General features: G+C 38.4%; 1 protein-coding gene across 2 annotated transcripts in view; it reads left to right on the top strand.

The window, feature by feature from the left end:
• man2a1 (mannosidase, alpha, class 2A, member 1) overlaps nucleotides 1–24,868 on the top strand; it is a 114,087-nt gene that overhangs the window by 58,123 nt on the left and 31,096 nt on the right. For both annotated transcript variants that reach the window (XM_035390370.1, XM_035390371.1), the window contains exons 10-16: nucleotides 13,622–13,807; nucleotides 17,526–17,640; nucleotides 18,236–18,303; nucleotides 19,686–19,851; nucleotides 20,918–21,151; nucleotides 21,775–21,897; nucleotides 22,180–22,294. In XM_035390370.1, coding sequence (XP_035246261.1) covers nucleotides 13,622–13,807; nucleotides 17,526–17,640; nucleotides 18,236–18,303; nucleotides 19,686–19,851; nucleotides 20,918–21,151; nucleotides 21,775–21,897; nucleotides 22,180–22,294 — 1,007 coding nt within the window. The remainder of the gene's footprint in view (nucleotides 1–13,621; nucleotides 13,808–17,525; nucleotides 17,641–18,235; nucleotides 18,304–19,685; nucleotides 19,852–20,917; nucleotides 21,152–21,774; nucleotides 21,898–22,179; nucleotides 22,295–24,868) is intronic.

Genomic DNA, 24,868 nt, shown 5'->3' with positions numbered 1-24,868 from the left:
AGTCTAAATGTAAATGTAATGGAAAATGTAAATTTTAGATTTGGACTAATCCAGGCATATTTCAGCTACAGTGAATACGTTTTTTTCTAGTATGCTTATTTTAAATGCAAATGTAATGTCAAATGTAAATTGTAAATTTGGACTAGGCATACTTTAGCTACAGTGCCTAAGGGCAACAAACCGTACACATGCTAATTCAAAAAGGTCCCAACCGACAGAAGTACTCAACGCATGATCTTAGAAAACAAAGCTGGATACCATAGCAGTTGCAAGAGGGAAAGAGAGGATGCAGTATCACTTGTACTCAAATGCATTAGATGATGTAGTTGTTAAGGTATGGCTAGCAGACCCATCATGGTTCAGCATTGGGTGAGTCAAGGTGCAGTTTAAATAAGTACATTTTTCACTCTGCTCTGGATGATGGGCAGTGAATCTGGTATCCTGATTATAGTGGAGAGCTCTTCCACTACTGGGGGGATCATGATAGAGATGGTGTAGTATGACATATTTGAGGTATACCTCCCCTTGCTATTCAACCACTTCCCTGTCTCTAATACTTCATGTTCGATTCACCAGTGTAAATGACCTCAAAATGAACTTCACTGAGGTAATGTGCTTGGTTAGGAAATATTGATTACTTCCTGAAAAGTGAGCTGATTTATTATTTGTTTTTAAAGCCTTTCGTTTAATTTGACACATCTGGTGTTTTTTTTTATTTTTTTTATTTTATTTAGGTTTAGTAGTTTCACATCTTTACAGGCATCTAAAAAGTTGGCTCGTCATTGTCTAATCATGTCAGCCAATACTAGAGCAGTTAGTTGTGCTAACTCATTTGGTTAAAAATATGTGAACATTGGCAACGCATTTTAAAAATTCCATCTTAATTTCCCATTATGTACTGAAATAATGTTTGCTCTTCTTTATCATGTATGTAAGCATCTAACACTTAACTTAGCAGCCATCAAAGGCCTTTTGATTCATATGGTCATTGAAAGATTGGGATTCAATCAACATATGTCCTTAACTTTGACTAACAACAAGGATTTGCCTGTTCAGCAATGACTAATACTAACTTACCAAACTCAGTATGTGGAAAAAAGTGTCCATTTATTTGTATGTCAAGTATAAGTGTAAATGTTGATTGAATAGAGGCCAATTTATTGACTAAAACTAGTTTGTGTTGACTTTGAACACACCTTTGTGGTTGTTTAGTTTATGGATTGGATATATGTGAATGTCTCTCTTTTTAGCCTGCATGACCTGAATGTAAACAAGATGCACTAGGAGCAACAAATGCCAGTTCACCCACCCACCCATGCATTTTTTATATGTAATTTTTCAAACTCAATTTGGCGTGACTGGTTTCATTTTCTACCGCGGAATAGTACAAAGTGGCACACACTGAAGCTAAGAGGTGAACAGGGAACAGCTAAATAAAAGAGACTGACATGATAAATATGCATCAATATAGCTGTAGGGTAGCTTGCATTTTTCATGGCCCTGTCGCTCTGTAATGTAGACAGATTGCTAAGAAAACAGGGAAGTAGGTCAGTGGCACAAAACATAAATCTTGTAGCCATGGCATCTGTGATTAGGGTGACATATTAAATGTAAGGAAGTTGCAGCTCTACCTTGGCTTAAGTTAAGGCCAGTAATTCACATGTGAAAGAACTAATTATCTTGCTCAGCTTGTGCGTGTGCTTGGCTTGTTCTCAGGCCTCAGTGCAGCAATGACCAAATTTCCTCTCATTACATGTACTGCACAAGCCCGGGGAACCCGGCATTAGCAGTGATCCAGACGTTTTCCCACTGCTTCTGCTGAGACTGGTTTCAGAAACTAGCCATGCCAAAAGGCATTTTTATGCAGTGCATGTAATAATTCTGTTATGCAATGCAGTGTATATCAATTTGAAATTATATTTGTCCCAGTATGATAAGTTAATTCATTATAAATTATGGACTGGGTCAATGCACAGGAACCTTCCATTGGGAAGGACTGTCATGGGCCCATGGTCTGGAACAGATGGACATGCACTTAGCTGTTACTGTATATCCAACAGATCAGAAGTGTGAAACACTTTGCAGTTGTATCACACAATGCATTTTATTTTTTAATGTATTTATTTCTTTTGATATATTGATCATTTTCACATTGGGGCATGAATTCAGAATTTAATAGTATGTAAGGTTTATAGTTCTCAAAACCTGCAAATATCTTGATTAGTCTTGATGTTTATCAGACGTAACCAAAGCTATTGTATACCAGATGCTGTCCATTTATTTTAGTTTAAAAAGGGTTACTTCAACTTATGCGTAGTTTCATCATGTCAGTCAGTTAATAAGAACTGACGTTCCTTTCTAGTCATCTGAATTGTGATGAAAAGATACATGATTACAATGAATCAACTAACTTCATCATAAAATCATCTTTGTTGAGGCTCTTCACTGTTTATTTAGCTTGCTCATTAAGAGCTTGGGGTGTCGACGCTCCTTCCGCAGTTCTAAGTCTTTTTTGATGTGTTTTTAATGAGAACTCTCTCTCCAATAGGAAATGCTTTGCCATTAAATATATAGAATGTATCTATATATATATATATATATATATATATATATATATATATATATAAATATGGAGGTTTTGCTCACTGTCACAGTAGCGATTCCAGTGGGATGGCCCGGTTGTTTTTAGTGCACTGACCGGGCCGTGTGCTTCAGCTTATCCCTGGCCATTCAGAGCTGGATGAAATCAGGCTGCACTTTACTCTGTTCTGTGCCATTGACCCAGTGTACTGTACCTCATGTGCTCACTTAGTGTGCTTGCCATGATAAGGGGTTTAATTAAATACACACAGAAAAATCACTGTTCTGAATGTTTGGTTCTTGTCTTTGTGCTCGGAAAACACGCTGCTTTTTGAATTCTTTTCAGTCCCACAATAGTTCTATATTTTAAGGTCCACAAATGGCTTCTTGTGAAAAAGTCTATTAGGTTGCGTATTATATATAAATACTTTTTTTTTTTTTACATAAAATACTGTTTAAGTTTAATTTAAATTATGAATGCCAAAGAACACCATAATGGCCATATATGTGAATGTTATCTTTGACTTTTTTAATCAAATGAAAAACAATTTGGTAAGTCCAGCAATCTTTAAAATTATTTCACAGACAGAGTTTCTGAAGATAACATGTAATGCTTACATTTGCCTGTTAGTCAAAGCCAAGAACAAATGTTGATTGAATACAGGTCTTTCTTTCAGAATAAAATGTGCATTTAAATATAAGTGACTGTATAATGTTAGCTCAGTATCAGTAACTAGATTGGCTTGAGACTGGTGATCAGAGTTTATACTTTTTCCCCATCAAATGATGAAGACTGAATTTTTTATATTGATCGAAAAAAATGTTTAACATCACTATTTTGGTGGTATGTTGATTTATAACTGACATGTACTTGTATAAATAAACTTTATTTATTTATTTATTTATTTCATGAAGCAGCATCGGTCATACTAAACAGCAACAGTCAGTTGTGCAGTAAAATAATTACTGGATTTTCAAGCCCTTGTTCCTGATTCTAACCCACTTCCATCAAATAGTAGCTGTTAATATGAGGCACTTTCTGCTTTATGCTAGCAAAACATTACATGTGTGCAAGTCATTCGCATTTAAATTGATTGAGGTCAAGATAGTTGGATACTTAAATATAGTCCCAGCTTGATATCTGAGCACACCTCCTGTGTTTTAACCATTTGGCTTGTCTGAAGTTTAAATATTCAGCCACAGCTGAACAGTAGGTCTAATATCATAAAATTGAATCCCAAAAAATGATATTTTTTGTCAGTATGCCTTTATAGAACAGCACTCCGGAGAATTTCACCAGTAATGCAGGATATTTGCTGTAGTTCCATGATAGTGCTTTGCATTTGGGTAGGCTAGGGAATAATGAAAAAAAGCTAGAGAAGCTTTGTTCTTGAATAGGAAATAAAGGAAGTCTGGGATTTTAGGATCCATGGTTCTGGTTAAAGCTTTGTGAAGCACTCATAATTTGACTGTCATGAAATTGAGTTTACCCGGTAAATTGCTCCTTGTTTAGTGTGTTTCTTAATTATTATTAAGTATTCACATTTTAATTTTTTTATATTGCAATTTTACCATTACTGTCAAACAAGACTGTAATTACATCACACACACACACACAAACACACAAAACAAAAAAACAAACAAACAAACAAACAAAAAAAACACGATCATTTTCTTGATTATCTCTGTTGAAAAATACTTGCTGCAAAAAAAGAAAAAGTCAATGTCAATCCAACAACACGCTTCAGAATAAATAAACTTGGCTGGCACCAGACTTAAGAAGACAATTAGCTCAAGTGCATTGAGATGCTAGTCAGCTAGGTACTCATAGATATACTTGTAATGGAATACACATCAGCTAGCTTTATTAATATCAGGTCACTAACTTGCTACGTAATGACTAGACTACTGACATATAGAAGCTGTTTGAAGTAGTAGTGCTAGGCTAAACATTTTTTGAATGTATGCAAATGAGCAAAATCTGAATACTGTTGCATTTGTGGTGACTCTCCCCTGCTCTAACACGCTGACGATGTCTTTTCTTAAGAACGCCCATTTTTATCTTGCCAGAAAGAAGTTACCTCCTGCTTTTCCAGTCGTTAAAAACCAGATGCAATTACCCCTGCCGCAATGGCCACCAGCCATGATAAATCATCAGTTGCAGGTCATATGAATATATTTCCATTCTCTCCTCCAATATTTCTATCGTCTACCATCGGAATGCCCTAAAAGACATGCATTAACTCAAACATGCAAAATTTTAGTGATGCCACATTTCTCTCGTATTACCAGCACAAACCTCTGGTGCAGCACCTTAGTAAATATAGAAAAACACCTATTTGTGTCCTTAGCATCTATAAAGGCCCTCAGTAAATATGTTACTTGGTGTTTTCGGTGTGTGTTGTGTAGTTTATCTGATATTACGAATGTCAAAATCTTGCCTGCTCTGTAACTTTGTAGGGGAGACATTGGGTTGAATCACTTTCTATTCTGAGAAAGTGTAATATTTCTGCTAAATCCAAGGAAATTCCCTGATGAAACGATGAGTGTCATATCAGTGACTATAGCGTCTGGATAAAGTAGCAGGATGTTGGATAGAACGCCGTAAGTGGTCACTGAACATAGCTGATTTTGTAGATTTACAAACCTTGCCATCCTCATGGCACTGGTGATATTTTACAAACTGGTTTCAAAATATTGTCTTACTTTCTTTGATATGAGTCCCATTGTGCATTGCCTTAAGTTGCTTCACTAATACAAGAAATCGTTCTCTATTTTGAAATAGCTTTTACCTGATGTCTGCTTATATAGGCACAGTGCTAGCAGTATGTAAATGAACCTTGTTATAAAGCACTGGCAGGGAAAGTAGTCATAATGTAATTACAAATGTTTATATACATGATGTACAGTGCACTCTCACGTAATAGCACTTACTGTCATATGACGTGTTCTAAACTTTTATTTCTCTCCTGTAATGTTAGAGTGGAATTCAGTAAAGCATTGGCTGTGAATGGGAATGGGATATGATCAATATTTGCGCTGCTGGGTATGTTTTTGGCTGTGTGTGCAGTCGCAGAAAACTCAACCTGTTGTGCTGGAAATCGATTTGCAGCTTTTGACCTAATGTTATAATTCTGAAATAAGTTTGGGATTGAGTAATAATTCTATGGTATACTCTAAAATGTACTTCACAGTAATTTATTTTATATATATATATATATATATATATATATATATATCTGCAAAAAAATATCTGTGATAGATAAAGACATCTGAAGAGAGTCATACATTTTGCAATTTTCCATGGCTCTCTCAATTATGCAGAAACACAAATGCACAAAGATTCATTTGAAAGGCTGCGGGAAGAACACACTGCTTAGAACCGGGCGGCATTTCACAGTAAATTACGCTGCCACAGAGCCAGGCTCCTCGACATGGTGTCATGGTGGGGCCTCATTTGAATGAGGATTATGAAAGTGATATTGCATTTAGCTCAGGGGATGGAGGCTGTCTTGGTGGGGGGTGGGGGGTCGGAAGGGGGGATAATCAGATGTAAGTGGTGGAGAAGCAGAAGATTAACACTGATGTCGATGTACAGCATTAAGCTACCTTTGGTGGCGTTTAAAGGCCCTACTGTGCAGACAGTGACAAGTTTCACCTTCCATTAAAATGGGTCATGTCTGTATGAAACGCACATATGATTAGGCTTTCTTCATACTCTCAATGAGCACCCACAAAATGTCATATTGTTATATGTTCTTATTGCATATATTAATATCAGTAGACAAGACATCCATTTTTTTATCTTTTGAAAGAATACTGTTTTTCTCTTTTGGAAATATTATTGATAGATTAATATAAATAAATTATACTAGTATTATCACTAAAATGGCATTAGAAATATCAGTAATATTATTATTATTATTATCATCATTACTATTATTATTACTATTATTATTGCTGTTATTATTATTAGCCATCAATACTTCTTTGAATGGTGACTCCGGGCCATGTACAGTATACTGGGATAGTGGCTGTTAGCATTGTATTAGACTTTGTTACCTACGCTGATTATTTTGTGAGGTTCATAAAATTGTAATGACACTTTTATTTGTGCAATTGCAGTCCTGTAGACAGACAGACAGTGAGGCTGCTTTGTTGATTTTTTTAAACTGACATTCTGTACCTTACACGTTTTAATCAGCTCTGCCTGCAGGCAGTGACCAGGCGTTATGGATGAGGGGAAGAGCAGGGGGAGCTTTTACTGTCTTACTGTTTGTTACCACCACAATACGCTAATGCCCTTTAAGCTTTATCCTATTATTTGGACCCTTCAAGTAGATCTACTGTTCAGCATTGCCGAGCGCACAGTACAATACTGCAGCATGCTTCTCCAGGACTCATACTGTATGTTTTGTGTTCTGTACATTAAATCTACTTGTGAAGCACGGGGAGGCAATGTAAAAAGAATTTCAGGGATTTCGCTGCCTGCTCTTTAAAGATGAGGACTGGCAACCCAATTCCAGCAATTGAGTAGAATGACCAATAATCAGTGATCACCATGATTATTTTATGAAAACTTCTTGGAAGTACATCATCAGAAATGTCAGTTGAATTGGCACCCTAATGGTCTGTTTTTCCCATGGTGTGTCTAGGTCTGTTTTTCCCATGGTGTGTCTAATGTACGGCGTATTACTTTTGGCAAAAAATACATCGTATTACGTACAAGTACACTTTGTGTTTGTTGAATTGTTGATGGGTAAAAGGCAGTTTGCCTTTTACCCATCAAGCTTACAAATCATTTAGCTGAGAATTATTATTGAATATAAACTGATCAAAACGACCATATGGAAATTCCTTCTATGCAGAGAAAAGTTTAAATTTACGTAGGCAAGAAATAGTAATTTGATCTTGACCTATTATGGCATTTTCATACTTGACAAAGTCTGCTTTAATTCCCACACTCGCTGCATCCCTGCAGTTCAAGCATAAAAGAAGATTAATCAATTTTGGAAAGTTATGGGTGCAAATTACAATCAGAGGATTCAGTAGAGCTCTAAATGACACCAGTACAAACACATTCTATTGTTGTGATTATTGATGTAATACCATCTATAAAAACATCAACATGTTTGGTATATTAAGGAGACACAGAAGATTATTGCTGCATTGAGAATGGGTTTGTATTCACAAGAATATGTAAATGAGAATTTATTAGCATTTTTGTGACTGCTGTTGATGTTGTTTGCATTGTTATACAGCTTTAGAGTTTAGAGTTCAAATTATTGATTACCACTGATACTATGACAGTAGGAGTACTGTGCACAACAAGCTAAAGTGGTCAAATTATGTTCTTTACTGTGGCTCTAATATATAAAATCTAACTACTGGTGGAAACTTGTGTGCGACCCTAATCTTCCAAAGTATGGGAGCACTTTACATCGAAGAATTCAAAGAGTACAGTTGCCCCCCCCCCCCCCCCCCCCCCCCCCCCCCCCCCCCCCCACTGCATTTCATTTCTCAGGGTTTATGCATTTCAACCGGCCCATTATTAAAACCAAAGTTACAACCTTAATTGCTACTATCTATAGTCTTGGTCTTAGTGGTAGGTAGCAATTGAGGATGTTTTTTCTTGTGAATTGTAATTTTTTAAACCACTGGCTATGGCTAAGAATGGACTAAAATATCAGCTGTGTATGCCTGCCGACAGCATAAGTGTAGGATGACGCGAACACCCTCTATAAATCCCTAATATTCACTTAAGCTGTATAGCTATTTGCATATAGAGTAGATGCACACTAGTTCTCTCTCCTGTACGAGTGAAAAACTGGCTTAAATAAAGGTTGACTAGGACATTTGCAACACCAGGATTACAAATGGAAATGCCTCTGTCAATGAGTAATGGAATATTGATTGCAGGCAGTACTGTAGGTTTGTTTGTGTATCCATTATCAGATGATATCCTGGTAATTAAATCAAGCTTTAATAAGAAAGGCAGGGTGTGAGGACTGTGTGTAAGTAGGATTAAAAATGAACAGTTTCCATGGATTTGGAAAATTTTGATCAGCTGAAGAGCTTCTAGCGATTACCGAAATACAATCATTCATCAGGTTTTAGAGCCAGACTGGCTGAAAGGCTTGTTGTGTTTTTTAAAATTTTTTATCCCTAGTAACACATTTTCATTTTTTCAGACGTTACATGCTTATTGATTATGGCCCATAGGTGTATGTAGGCTAAGGTGTTGGCTATGGGCAGCCGAATGTGTTTTTATGTACGTGAATACTTTTACACAGAATTTTCTTATTTTCATGGCTGCTACCAATAGTTCAGATATACACAATGTACGTAGTTTAGCAGTGATTACCTTTTTTTCTCACATAAATTTGGAGCCCAAAATGGGGCTGAGCATATCCAATTCCCACCCCAATTTTGATGGCCAATTGTCTGCAACCACAGTCGCGTTCATATGTGAGCCTCACTGCCGATTTGGGTGTCACCAGATGCTTCTTTTCGCACAACAGGCTACACCCAGGCTCACACAGAGCAGAGTCAAAGGAGGACCTTTCATATGAAACTTTAGCATGCAGTCCACAGGCATGTGACCAGTGGGGGTCACTAAATAATAGTGCACACAGAACCCTATCTGACTTGAACCCTCCTGTTCCCTGGGCGACACATTCGCCAATTGCGTTTTGTCTATGGAGCTAATGGCCACAGTCGGCACTGGCACAGTCTGGATTCACTCTGAGGCCGTGGGGCTTATCCATGCACCACAGCATGGATTACCTCTTATTTCCTTATACAGAATGTTAATTATGATAAATTAACTGTATATATAATTGAATGTGTCTGTCTTCCCTGCAAAACAAGCTGGCATATCAGGTTGGGAAACACATCTCAAAAATCTTTCAATATAAGAAAAATTTCATCACATATTTATGACTTTTTTTTTAATCACACTGTAATTATATACAAATATTTAAAATTGATATGTATTTAAAAGTGTGCTTACAACTCTCCTGAAGAGAGGATTCCTGAAGAGCTTTGAGACCATGATTATGTAAATAAGCACAGTCTGTATGTCACCTTAGAAAAGGTTATCTGCCAAATAAATGCATGTACAATATGGATCTAATTAAGATTACCATGTCCCAAGATTAAATGAACAATTGTTTAGCTCAATGATTAACTAGTAACAGTAGTTAGTGAGAAAATAAGACAATATTTATACTGTATATTGGTTTATTTTCAAATTCCCTTTATTGAGGTTGATGGGATAAAATAGAAGAATAAATATATGTTGGCACGCTCTGGGTTGTGATTGTTCTGGAATCTGTCACACTTTATGTCATATTGGTTATTTTTATTTCAGCTGTGGAGTGTGTGTTGCATGCTTTTCTCATTAAGTAGAAAGCTCAGCAGGAGATGGAGTGGTGGAGCGATCAAAAGATGGATTCTCCCTTAGGAATCCTGAGCTGGGTTATTTTTATTAAACACATGCAGGTTATCTCCAGAATATAACTGTAGGTAAACCGCAGCATGTATTGGGATAGCTTATGTTAATTATGCCTGCAGTTCAGTAGTACTGTCATTGTGCATTATTGTCAGAGGCAGATTTTGGCTTTCGTTTCCTCTCTGGAAGACAGCATCTCATGGAGAGATGTAGTTCTCTAAATACTGCAGTTCCCTAGAAAAAAAGACCTTTTCAGAAATATTGAAGCCTGCAGTGCATTTTTATGTTTTATTTAGATTACCTTGGACAAATTTAGTACAGCCGTTTTCATTCTCTTATGTAGAATATAACGGGTCTGTACATGCTCTACTAGGAATATATTGCAATATTTTGCAAATATATTGCATGGAATATATTGAAATATGTCGTAAATATGTGGGCTGTTTTGTAAATATGATATATTTATTTCTCTGAAGTGTGCTCTATTACAATCTCTGCAAGTGGCAACAATTTGCATTTTTACCCATATATCACAGCAATATGTATTTCAGTATAATTTCAGCACTATTCTTTTTGTGTGGTATTTCTTTCTGTTAACATTTTCTTTGGAAGTACAAGTACACAAGTGAGTGAATTTTGGCATCTGGGACTGCAGGTATAGAGCTTCTGACTGGCTTAGTAATGCAATCACCAGGAGGGGAAGGCTGTTATCTGTAGTTGCCGGTCTTAGCATTGGATATGTCACTTCCCAGCTATCACAGGGAGTCTCCAGTGGTATGAGCAACAGGTTGGGTTTTATGGTGCACACTAGGAGATGGATTACTGCTGCAGGAGTTCCTTCTAAATTTGCAGCCCACAAACTACCGGTTTTACTTTTGTGAAAGATTCACTTCCCATCCAATTTTTGACTTCCATAATGGAAATGGAATGTACTGATATTATATTGAAATAAAATATATTATCAAGACATTGCAACACTTTGCAAATTTTGTGCAAATATACAAATTTTTACTGCGGTCAGATATTATGGTAAATAAAAAAAACATGATATTATGATGAATTTGATATACTCGTATTTTCAAAAAGGTCACACATTTGCAATATATTGCAGTAGATGTATTTCTCTAAGGCGTAGGGTGTGAAATAGTCATTAGCTGGTGATAAAATTCACCAGAGGGGAGTAGTCATTTCCTCTTTATGGGGGTAGAGCTGCATTTCCAAATTAGGGTAAGGGAATGTGGTTGGGTTGTACATTTTTAAAAATATGTAACAGTAACAACCAGTTTAAAGTCATCTTTCCACCTTTCATGTCTTTATGCAGAAAATAATAAACATTTTTTGTGTACCTCAAGGTAATTTTTTTTCACCCTACATAACTCAAGGAATCTCAAGAAGATTTCAGGTAGTTCAAGGACTATAAACCAAACACATCCGTTGAATAAGGATTGATATCCAGCTCTATGGCGGTTAGAACATTTATTCCTCTTGGTGTCTATTCATGCTGTACACTCACTGTATTTTCTGATTGGACGCTTTATGCAGGTATGCCTGAACCCGAGGCCACTGTGCTTCCTTTTCACTGCTGAGACGGTGCAGTGCAGCAATGCTTAGAATGCCCAGTGATACATTTCCATTTTTTGTATGCATCAGCTAATCTAATAGGTACCTACTCCTGGGGAAATGCATTATTGTAGAATACAATAACGCTATACCATGAATGCATTTTGCAACTTTTATTGCCTTTTCACCATGTGGAAAAAAAGCGTGTTGCAGAATAAATTAGTCTGAAGTGCTGAGCAGTGATATTTGACCAGGTTACTGGTGGACTGGCGCTGGTCCAAAATGTTTGGAACCAAAATAGAGATTGATGCCATGTTTCTAACTTTTTAATTTTACAAGCACCATGGTTTGTTTTGCAAGAAAAAGCATTCTGCTGTTACATTTGCCACAATTAAGTGCAAATAAATCCTGCTCCTGAAGTATTTATTTTTATTGAAAAAAGACATTTGTGCAGAAATTAGGTAGCCCCTAAAAAGGATACTGCTGCACCCTTTTCAAGCTGGCACAACTCTAACAACCAGTTGATCCTTGCTGCAAATTCTATTATGCTATATTCACAAACTGATTATTCATGAAATGCAAGTGAGGCTATGTGGTAATCTCAATGGAAGACTTGTGATTTCTGTTAATACAATTCCAAGCGCTTGGAAGGCGTATTTTATGTCTTCTGGAAGGACACTTTTTTGCTGTTACTTATTAACGTAGCATCTTACTGAAACATCCTGTTAAGTTTGTAGCAACTTGAACAAAATTAGGAGCTGTAGGTTTTAGGGGCCCAATGACATTGTGCTGTTGTCTGTTTTCTACTTTTTATTTAGAACGTGAATCATAATTGCTGTATGTCTGTGTGGGGTTGTATGTTCCACCATGATATCAATGGCAGATTTGGCACAGTAAACCGCTTAATCTGCCCATACTGATTTAATTATTTTTGCAAAGTAGACAACTTTTGTTGAAAGAGCACCAAATTGAATTGAGCACAACACAGGCTGAATGTAGACGATGGAAGGAGAGGGGGGTGGGTCCTTATCTATTTGATATAAATAACCAGTAGGAAGGTTTTGCATCACCTTTTCAAAATGGATATTTCTTCTTTTTATGTGATTTGAAGTGAACTTATTGGAAATATTGGAAGTTCATAAGGTGTGTCCGAGCAGTGTTCCCAGAAGTAGTTCATTAGGAAAATCTCTAATTAGTACGACTCCTCTCTGATTATCTCCGTTAAGGCCATGTCCCCTGATCTCAGAAATATGAGGAGAATTGATTCCGCATGAAGGACTGTCTGTGACTAGAGATACGCTTTACAGGATATACGTATGCATCAACGAGAATTTACTTTCCGGGAAAACATTTTCGTTTTCTCTTTTACCTTTTAAACAAGTAAATACTCAGAAAAACATTTGAAGGCATAGTATTTTTTCTAAATGATTACATGATTAGCTTAGCACATAGCAATTTAAGTAGGCTAATTTTGCTCCATTTAGGACACTTCAAGATAAAGCTTCTGAATGAAGCTCCATTCCACTTCAGACTTCTAGTTTCTTGGTATTTAGCAGCTGTGCTTAAAATGCTCACTTCTGCTTTCTGCTCTGTATTTTAATCACACTCATTAAATGAAATTGAAACAGAAAATTGTAAAATCACTCATGTTCCATCCATTTTAAAAGGGAGATAAGTTCGCTTTTTTGTGTGTGTAGTTGGTGAAGGGGTTCGCATTTTTACATTTTTAAGAGACTTCAACTTGTTGGTCATTGTTAACTAACCGTACGTCTGTCATTTCGATTTTGACTCCATCTTTCCTGTCTGATTATGCAATTGCAGTAATTTATGGTCTAGAGTGTCATAAAGTTAGGGCCTGAGGCCCAATGGACCCCTCCTAGTTTTGAACTCTTGCTTTTGTTTTTAATTTCAGTTTCAGCTACAGTATTTAATCAGTTTAGCACTGTTATAAATTTTGTCCATGTATTTGCATGAAGTGAGCCCTGAGCAGATCCTGAGTTTTTGCCTGTCTTGTTATCTCCCTTCCAGGGCGGCTGAGATTCTGTACTCACTGGCCTTGGCTAGTGTCCAGAAGTCGGACAAATTGAGTGATTTTCCATCCCTTGAGAATTACAAATCATTGACTGAGGCCAGACGCAATCTCGGCCTGTTTCAGCACCACGATGCCATCACAGGAACCGGGAAAGACTGGGTTGTCGTCGATTATGGTACCAGGTACAACTGTTTTCTTCATCAGATGAACTGACGGCAGTGCCATTACCACCGGCCAAAATAATTTAAACACAAGCACGCACACGCACGCACATGCAATTGCACTAGGAACAAAGACCACTTAAAATAACAGATTTCCCATCTGCGACCTACTAACCTTTCCCATCGTTGCATGCATGGTTATATGTCTTATATAAACACATTTCCAAGTCATCATGTCTCGTGTGTCCGTGTGAGTGTGTATTTGCTTTCATTTAGTCCTTGATTCATTGATATGTATGCGAAAAGTCTTATGCGTTCATCAGTTTATTATCAGTACATAATCAGTTGTTTTGTTTGTGTGTGTATGTGTGCGTGAGATTAATTTATGATGTGTGGATGTTTGGTATATAAATTATTTACTGGAAGCAGAATTTTGTTGTGAGTTTGTATTGCTTTCTGGAGAAATAAGAAAGATAACTTAATACAAGCACTGAAAAAAATCAATCTTTTCTGTGCTCATTCTCTCACCAATGACGTTTGGAATGGCTGGTTTATAAAACTAGATACCCACAGCACCAATTCAATTTCTTTCAAATGAGGCAAGGACTTCTTCTGGACTGATCTATGAATAGCTGACAAACTCATGAATATGACTTGTGTGTATGCAGAAATCCATTTTAATTCAAACTTTGCTGGAGTATTAAGGAAATCAGAACACTGCTGAACCTTGACTTTCTTTGACTGTGGGAATGAGACAGCAAGTTTGTGGTTCCAATTCCTGCTGGCAATACAAACTGCTAATGGTTTTGCCATTATAATGAAATCTAAGGTTAATTTACAAAATGTGGTTCATAGAGACTTGGAATTAATTACATGTTCTGCTTCGATAGAGTAGTTATTTGTTGCCAGTGCTCTGTTAGAGAAAGTGCATAAACAGCAAGTTTGTTTAGGACTCTATATATGTGTACCTTATGAGTGGAGTCCTGCACACAGATCTAATCAAGACCTGCTGTGTTCAAATAAATGTGCTCCCTTGAATACTTGAATAGACACTTCAATGTAGATTTGCATTTGCAAGATTTTCTTTACTACTTCGTATCCTTTCTGTTTTCATATGCAAATTTTCATAAAAATGAAATATTTTAGTTACTGTTACATCTCTTTATTAATGGAAATCTTTCCAAAAGCCAAACACATCCTACTGTATATTTATTTGTACTATCATATGCTACTAGGATATCACAAGCAATTACTCACAGGTCACAGATTCTGCAGTTTAACTCCTGATGCGTAGCAGAAACACTGTCGATTTACCTTGCATGTTCCTCGAGCACCTTACATCTGAAATGAGGCCTTTCCTTTACGCTGTTCTACTCATCTGCACAGTAGGCCATATATATATATATATATATATACATTATTCCACTTTTTTAAATTCTGTTTTCTGTATCTGGATTCCATTCAAGCTGCCATGCTGTAGAAGCTGTAAGAAAAAGCTCTTGATTGATTGGCTGTATAATGACGCATGCCTCCAGAATAATGAGAAGCCCGGCTGAGCAGTCAAGGCAGGATAAAGAGATGCTGTACAAGGCGATTTAATGAAGAGGAACAAATGAAAGTATTGATTTCCAAATCAGCCTTGATTGAACATCAGATGGCTTTAGAACAGGTATTTACGGCACCTTTGTTTATGGGAATTTGCCAGAAAGCCAAAACGTCAGGAATCTACATACCGGGTGATTTTTGGACGTGACTCTCCTCGCACGTCACTGGCTTTTGGAGAGGCGCTTTTTCAAATGTACCCACTAGTAATGCATCACCTGCAGTATAGACTGGAGCTGATATTGGAAGCCTTTGGCTGGTTTCAACTTGCCCAAGGACAGTCCGACATTTTAGAGCTTCCTATGGCTCTGTGCCAGCTGAACTGAAGGACATTTTTGTAGTTTAAAAGTGTTTGACAGCTATCAAATAAAAACATTGATGCTTTTGGGGGGGGGGGGGGGGGTGTACCCTTTCAGTCATGTGCACCTCTTGCACTGGTCAGCCGGTCGTCATCCCAAAACCATCCCCAAAATCATTCTCCCTGGTGCTAAGACCTGGATATCTCCTGTAAGACCTGTAATTGTGGTATGACCTAATTTGCTTTCAAGTGCAACTATTCTGCTTCAGAATAAACTGCATGCAGTTATTTACTGTCTAAAAATAGAACTAGGAGACTTTTATACAGATAAATTACAACTCCTCTCTTGAGTATAGCATTTTTTAAATCTCCTTATATCTGGGAAAAAAACCAAGATTATTTTGTTTCACGGTCACAAGTCATACAGCCTGCCAATGTATTTAATGTACATTTGAGTTATTTTCTATCTATGTGGCTGTTGAACAGGCATTTTCTCTGCAATAACAATGGCGTGTGAATTTGAAAAAGGGCCTCCATTTTGTAGGTCCCTGAGAAGGCTGAGGTGTTGACTCGATGGTGCCTGTGCTGCACCGGTTGCGCTGCGGCACTGCCTTTTGTGTTTGCGCGTGAAATGTCGGCGCTCTGGGGGTTTGCTCCAGCGCGGCGCAACGGCAGGAGCAGGGGCGGCCTGGTCCTTTTCTGACGCTGGTCTCACGGGTTCTTCCGCTCGGTCAGAAGGGAGGTCAGGGGCTCGGTGCGCTTTTCAGAAGCTTGATTGTGCTGTTGAGAGATTTTTTGTTTGATGTCTGGCATGCCGTGAAAAACCGTACACTGACGCCCAAGTGTATTTGCTAGTACAAGGCTGTGGTGGTAATTCCACAATCTTTGAGTAGTACTCACGTAATCATGTCAGTATTACATTGTCAGTAGGGCTGAATGACATCATTAACAAAAATAAAAATGGCCGATCACAAGCTGTGCATCCCTATATGTATAGCATTGTATAGAATCATATACAAGTGCAACTATTCATTTGGACAATAAGCGTATGTACCTTGCTAGATTGGAGCTTATTCAAATAGGTTAGTTCATGCTGTTAAAATCAGTAGCCTGTTTATGTCTATTATTGTACTGATAAACATTTTGTTGTTAATATGAGGTTTGTAACTGGTCAAATTGACTTTGCATGAATAATAAAACAACCCAAATCGAAATCTCTACTGTGAATAGCTTTACTCATGTTTCCAAACTAGTAGATTTTGATTGTATCGAAGAACAAACTCAAATAAGAAAAAAAAGGATGAATGGCAGACAGTTTATGCTCAAATATGATCGTACGTATGTTTCGTGAATGAGGCCCAAAGTTTTCGAGATCAGGAGCGAAAATGGCATGTTTCTTTGGCTGTAACCTCTGGTGGTTATACAAGGTTACTATCAGAGTCCAGTCATTTAGTCCGGAGCCAATTTCCTTTTGTTATACTGCTTAATATTTACAGCCACGGATCAGGGTAATTCACCAAAGCAGAAGCAACCCGTTTTTCAGATCATGTGGTACCACCAATTAATTAACATTTTGCATGTGCTTAAATTTGCTGCCCCCCCCCCCTCCCCCACTTCTCTGATAGACTCCAAAGCTGGGCCAATGAATGAATTAATGAAACCGTATGGATCACTGCCTTTCCTGTAGGTATTTTTTTCATATCCATAACATGAAGTAAACCCAGCCGTGAAAAGCTGTGGCCACGGCATTTAAACACAGTACATGTGTGAATCTTTAGTGCATCTGCCCAATGAACACTGCTGCTTTTGTGCTCAGAAGCATCTTCCCTTTCCTTTCAGGTTGTTTCATTCCATTTTGAATTTGAAGCAGGTGATGGTCAACTCTGCACATTGGCTGACACTGAAGGAGAAAGGGCAGTACAGTCACAATCCTTCCATCCCTTTCTTTCAGATGGTGAGTGACCGCTCCTCCCCTGAGAGTTACTGTTAGATAAAACCACATCAAATGACCAGGGTGGGAGACTGTGCTTGATCTCTGGGGAGTGCCCTCGTTAAGTGCTGCTTGTCATTTAAACAGGAGCAGGCCGCGGTGGGCTCGGAGTGGGTCCATCCAAAGCCTTTAATTACTCAAATGGATCAATCATTAGGCTTTAAACATACGGTTGACTGTCAGGGAGTGTTTTAACAGCAAGAACCAGAATTATGGGCAGGATTTTCATGCTGTTGGCATGGAATTGCTTACCGGTTTTTAAGCCGTTTGTCATTACTTTTGTTGTGGTGCTGTTCTACTTGTACTTACTTGTAGAAATATTGTGAAATGTCCTAACACATGATGAAGCATCTCAAATGGGAAGACATAAAATGGGGGAAAAAAATACCCATATGATTATTATAATATTATGAGCAAAATGTGTTTGTCCTATACATGTATGTCTTTCTTAATGGTGGAATATGTTGCATGTTTTATATATATATATATATATATATATATATATAGTAGTGTATTCTGACTTTCTGTGTGTGCTGTACACTTTAATATATTTCTAAAGGATGACATTCAGCCTGCTCAAGATTCTTTGCCCCGTAAAACAGTCCTCAAACTGGGACCCAAGCCAAGGTAAATAATTTTAACTTTTCTAATCCAGGCTCATGAATATCAAACAAATTAATATTTACAGCTGCACAGAGCCACTTATCTTTTAAGAAGCCCCACCAGCACTAGCAAACTCTGCAGTGTTCTGTCACATTCTCGAAAAGGCATCAGTCAAGTATCTTCATTATGTCCTCTTCCTAAGGCACAAAATGAATGATCGACTGGCTGTCAGAAATATATTATTACGTATCATTACTTTATTCATGGCAGAAGGACAAAATTCACGCTGAAAGGCATTTTAATTGTCGAAAAGGTGTTCTTATATTAAGTTCCAAGGGAGGTCATGTGAAGTCTTTCAGTGGTGATATCTGGAGCTGCACAAAACCAGAGTTATTGGAAGCATGCCAAGCTAATTGGCCGAAGCATTACCAAGGTAACAAGGGTTTTGTACAATAAACCCCGTTTTGTACAATGACGCAGTAACAACTTTGTCTCCCTTGCAGAAATTGAATTTACTGTATTGTTTGGAATGTACTCTGTTGTTTGGCAAATATTACGTATATATGCAATGCAATGCAATTTATGGCAGTGTATTTGAAAATATATTGCAATGCCTGAAAGAAGCAATAATTTGCACGTTGGCTCATATATTGTATATGTTTCTGAACTTGATAGTATTTTTTTTTAGCTTTTTAGTATTCAGGATTTTTATTTCAACGTGTTGGTAGGATATTCCATTTTCATAAGTGCTGGTTGATTGGGTCACCGCAGTGTGTGTGCAGCACCTGGGTAAGATGCAGGCCTCCAGCACAATGGCTGCCCAGCGAGCGGACTGCAGAGTGGAAAAAGTGCTGTTTGGCACTTCCTGTTTCAGAGGACACTCGTGCTATTGTGTACCTTCCAAAATCGACAGACGATTTTGATTGGCATTAAGGGAAAATACTGATTAAAATTGTATTAAAAATAATACATAAAAGGCCTCAGGCATACTCCTCAACACCTAAATCTGGTACCCGAGTGTGCTATTCAGTTTTAGCAAGCTGTATGCAGATTTGTTCTCTCTGTCCAAATGAAAGTTTTAGAATACAATGATTTAAAAAATCTATAATCGAAACCCATGAATATATGAATATAAAAATAACATATAGCTCATTTTTTTAATGCATTTACAATGAATACTTGATTTAAATACAATTTTAAAACTAATTAGCAATATAAGCATAGGTTATTAGATAAATGTACGTTAAAAATTAATAGGATTAATGGGAACTTAAAGTCTGAGAAACTTTGTTCATTACTTTCAAAATATGCTTACCATCCAAGAACAATAAAGCCTGCTTTCAGATTGCTGTGAATTTAATTTCTGCTCTGTCGTACAACTGAAGCATCGCCCCCCTCTGTATCAGGTCCGTGGTCGTCTGCAACCCCACAGATCAGGACAGGTCGTCTGTGGTGACTGTGTACGTCAGCTCGCCCAGAGTGCGCGTGCTCACCGTCCACGGCCACCCGGTGGTGGCCCAGATCGCCGCGGTCTGGGAGGAGCCCACCAAGGCCTCCAGAGAGGCCTTCCAGGTACCGGCTTCTGGGCCCGTCCGCCCGGTCCTTTCGACCGAAACGTCGGGGTCACGCGCTTCAGAAACCCCCATGTCCCTCCGTCGGGTCACATTCGCAGGGCAATGCACGGTCTATGGTGGCCAGTTCAAGTGGAGGTGCTAGCAGGGTCATGCAGTAATAGTGTGAACATGAGCAGTTTGACCAGAGGTTTTGGAGTTGGAATGGCTCTGCAGGCCATTCAGTATTTGGTGAGGAAAGCTGGTTAGTGTAGTGCAGAATGGAATACTGGGTTCCAGGGTAGGCAGTGTATGCATGGATTGATTTGATGTGAGAATTTAATTCTCAGCTGGTGGTGCTGTAGCCCAAGGGACATTTGCGGGCTGTTGCATTTGCTATTTAATTTAATTGCGGTTGTAAAATCCTGCCTTAAGATAAACAAAAGCATCTAGAGTTGGGAGTTTTTTTTAAGCTTAGTTGTGATAAACTGATGAATAATTCCATGGTGTTCATCTTTTCAAAAATCCACATCATTGGAGCTGTATTTTTATTGCATGCTTCAAAGTACTGAATTTGTGTGTCATACCAATCCAAAACTGGGTGTGAAGTGCAGACTTGCTTTGCAGGGGGTTTGACGCTTTGTTTCACTTCTTACTTTCTGTTGCAAAACCAGCCAGAACCTGCTTCCTTAATTTTAGCCATCATAATTAGATTTAGTGATGAGGTGATGCAGTCCCATTTTTAGTGTGTTTTCACAACATTTTTATTTTTTGCTACAGTTACAGCTTAAGTATTTGCTCCTTCAGAACTCTTTGTTCGACCCCAAGTCATTACACTCAAGTTTTTATACTTTGTTTTTATATTTTTTAGCATAAACTGAATTGTGCACCACTGCTGAGACCAGTTGCTCCACTTTTCCAAAAATGACCTCACTATATATCAGTATAGACAAGTGTGTTTATACATTCATGCGCACAGTTGCAATATCAGTGAGTTGTGTATTTTACATGAGGTAAGTATGCAGCACAGTTGCATTGGTTTGCTCGAAACGCTCATTTTTAATGTGAGCTCCGGGTGTTCTCCGCAGTTGTCCTTCGTGGCACAGGTGCCTGCCCTGGGCCTGGGTGTTTACCAGCTGAGCGAGGGTGGAGAATTCCGCACAGTCCCGGCAGACTACACCTTCTTAAAGCAGGGGAGCCAGCTGTCCATTATGGGGACGGAACACTTCAAAGTGGCCCTGCCTCAGGATGGCTCCGCCCACTTCACCATAGAAAGCCCCCTCCTGAAGATCTGGTGCTCTTCAGAATCTGGCATAATGGAGGTAAGTGCTCCAACACTGCCTGAAGTACTCAAGCCTGCTGTGCTTAATAATAATAATAATAATAATAATAATAATAAATAATAATAATAATAATATAATAATGATAGCAGCTTGCATGTTCAGGGGCAGTGTATTTGTTTTGTCCAATAAGTATTGGCATGTCTTCTTGTTTTCTTTGAGATATCAGAAAACTAGTACATTGTATTTCTTTTTCAAATATAGCTTTTTTTTTTTTTAGATTACTGTGTATCTCTGGTGTAGTCTTCTTAGGCTACCTTAAGAATAAAAAAACTATGCCACAGAAAATACCTGCATTTATTTATTTATCTGTCAATCTGCCTGTCACATTCCCATTCCATATAGGCTCGCTGTGCTTGCTTCTTAGACTTCTGCAGATGAAACATCTTCGGCTCGGCTTACTGTTTCTAGATGGTTATAAAACAGTTATAAAAAACAGGGCTATCAATTTGTGGAGTTATTCCAAAGAAAAACTTTTTTGATGGATGGGCCACTCTCTGAACCCACAGATGCAAATTGAATTGCCTTGCATTCATCAGGAAAAGATTGATCTGTATCACAACAGTTGAAGATGGGCTCTGTGTGTGTGTGTGTGTGTCCCACAGAAAATTAAAAACAAGGAAGATGGTGCAGAGCAGCACATCAAGGTGGACTTTTTATGGTATGGAACAACCAGCAAGAGAGATAAGAGTGGGGCCTACCTTTTCCTGCCTGATGGGGAAGCTAAGGTAAGAAATGCTTATATTCAGATTAGCCACAACTTTGAACATACCTTTGCAGTTGCGGGAAGAATTATACTTTTTAGAGGCCAAAGAAACACAAAAGCGGAGCAATACCTCCGCTCCTACTTGTTATTGACAGCTGAAGATAAAGGAAGTTGCTGTTGGAGCTCAGCTGTACATGTGTATATTAAACATAATTGATTATTGTCCTTTGTGAATGTGGAATATAGGTTTGATTTTGCTGAGTCTGATTTTAATGAATGCTTGATGTTTTCCCTTGTCCTGCAGATTTATACTACCAACAGTCCTCCCCTAATTAGAGTAACCAAAGGAATGGTGTTCTCTGAAGTTACAACTATCTATGAACATGTGACTCACAATGTCCGACTTTACAATGTGCAAGGTGAGTGGGAAGTTTTAAAAAAACATACAATTTTTTTTAGAGAAAGTGTTTTCATGTCAGCTGGGAGACAGCAGTTCACACTTGGAGAAAGGCTTATACTCAACTACTAGATATAATTTGTAATGTTTTTCCAAATGCTTGTTTTTGAGTTTATTAAATAGATAAACCAATAGATATTTTGATTCCAAATTTGGTAAAGTTACACTTTAAAGGGCTGTTGCCTGGGCTCTTTTTCAGAATAACTGTAGAAGTTAACCTTATGATTACCATTTAACATGTACGTGCAATTAGTGTTTGAAAGTAATTGCATCCTTTCAGAGGTAGAGCTGGAGTCCTTTCAAATAAGCACAGGAAAGTGAACATTTTGGCTCTCTAAGACATAATGGGTCAGCAACCCTAATACAGTTTTTAAATGCACCGTCCCAGTGCTTTTCTTTGATTTTATTTTCTCATAGAATGCCCCTGCGCATCACGTAAAGGCCGTATTAAGCTTCAGGTCTGTTCTATATGGTATCGCAGTATAGCCATTCCCTTGCATTGTCTCACAGAAGAATGAGCGTCAGGCCGTCTTGTGTTCTTTACCTAATGAGGCATTCAAGCCAGTGAGCCGTGACTGAAGAGGACTGTTTTTATGTAATAAAAGCCAGATGATGCTTTCAATCAAATTGACAACTGTGACACGGGGTTGTGCGGAAGGCATTAAAATGCGGTGTTTTGCTGTGTCTGAGGATACTGGCCGATCTGAGGTAAACTGCGACCGAGTGTTTTTCCCGCCTTATTGAGAGCGGGCCGCGGTGAAATGAAATGCGCTGATACCCCCGAGCCTCCCCGGTGTCCGGCGTGGTGGTTCACGAGCGCTCCTCCTCCTCCTCCTCTCTGCCGAGGGTGTGCGGCCAAAGCCGCCACCTCAATTTGATCGATTGTCAAAACCTGTTATCACATTTGGGCCGTGGCGTGGCCTCTGATTGTGTAACTTTGAAAGGGGAAAAAAATAAATAAATAAAACTCCACGTTGCACAAAGTGAAAAGGCGTTCACGCCCGCTCCGTTTGACCTACATTTTGACGTCTTCCAGACCACAGAAATGTTTCATATGCTATCATGGCCCAGCACTTCCTCTGTTGGAGCCGGCTGATGGTCGGTTATCGCCAAGGTTACGCGAAGCCTGTTGTGTTCTGAGCCCTCCTTCAGATGCCCAGCTATTATTTTTAGGGAGCCCATGTGCTGCGATTTAGCTTCTGCTCCTAAAGGCATGTCCTGAAAAGTTCATCATATGTTGCATTAGACGTGAACTGCCATACAGTAGGGAGAACATAAATATTGTCTTTATAAACAATTTTATGCCAGGGGCTGCAAACACACTGTAAATATGTTAGGGAAAATCTGCAATGATGAATTCATGCACTTATACAACAAGTCATTTAGATAATTATAACACATACTGTAAACAAGGCTAATTATGCCATTAATCAGATTTTTTAATGCCACAGAATTGCATTAAGTGCCTTGAAAATTATGGCATACAGATACGGTTGCTATAAATAAGGCATATTGTTTGTAATTTTAGTCTTATCTCATAACAGAATACTCCCATGCTTCTGACCCTTGATAACGATAACATTCAGAGATTGGTAATTTAAAACGTTCGTAAAAATTGATTACGTTTTATGGCATCTTAGGATATCAAGCTGGTTTGCAGTGGAGGGATAAATTGAACCGCCTACATGGATGTTGCACGGCGTCCATTCTTTACGCCAGGGCGTTCAGTATGCATCAGCTGAGGTGGAGAGGGAGGGAGGGATCCTGTAATTAGTCTCAGGTATAAGCAGTTTATCATTGTAATTAACGGCTTTTAATCCCATCCATGCCATGATTCAGTGGGGTTCTTTATTTCCCCTGTTACCACGGAGAAGGAAACTTTTGAAAACATTCTTTGAAACAATATATTTTTATTTTCTGCTTTATCCAAATATTAGAATCCCCATTAAGCCCACCCTGCCCTTGCTGGCAGGAGTCCAATTATATTCCTCCATTGTGGGCGGCCAATCAGTTTTCATGTCAGACCTTTTCAGTGAGGAGGCCCATAGGGCAAAACTGTTAGCCATAGCATTGCACTGGGAGTGAGGGTTTCAGTCAGCAGGGTTTCCCCACACTTAATAGCTTAGAACTCTTATGTTTAATTTGGTGCATGCAATGCCCTTACATAATAACTGCGCAGATTACCTGGTGCAGTGGCTGGCCTGTGTTAAGTCTCCTTACTCTCCAACTCCAAAAGAGGATGTTGCTGCAGCAGGATGGCCGTAGAAGTACAACTACACATGCCAAATAACAAGAAAGCTGAAAATCAGGGATAATAATCAGCTTAAATAAATGTTTCAGCAAATAAAATGATCGGGAGTCATCTGGTTCAAAATGTTCTGCATCAAATGTTCCTGCACAAATACTGAGCATCGTAATTTTGAGATGATGTCAGAAGATAGAAACTCATTTCAAAGATTCTGACATGCTCAGTGCGTGCAGAGGAAGCCCTTCAGGAGTATCTTCATTTTCCTTGAGTTCCATAAACATTTTTTTC

Source organism: Anguilla anguilla, chromosome 14 (assembly GCF_013347855.1).
Source record: "Anguilla anguilla isolate fAngAng1 chromosome 14, fAngAng1.pri, whole genome shotgun sequence".
Taxonomy (NCBI): Eukaryota; Metazoa; Chordata; class Actinopteri; order Anguilliformes; family Anguillidae; genus Anguilla; species Anguilla anguilla.
Note: the sequence above shows the minus strand (reverse complement) of the source record. Positions and strands in the feature narration are given on the sequence as shown.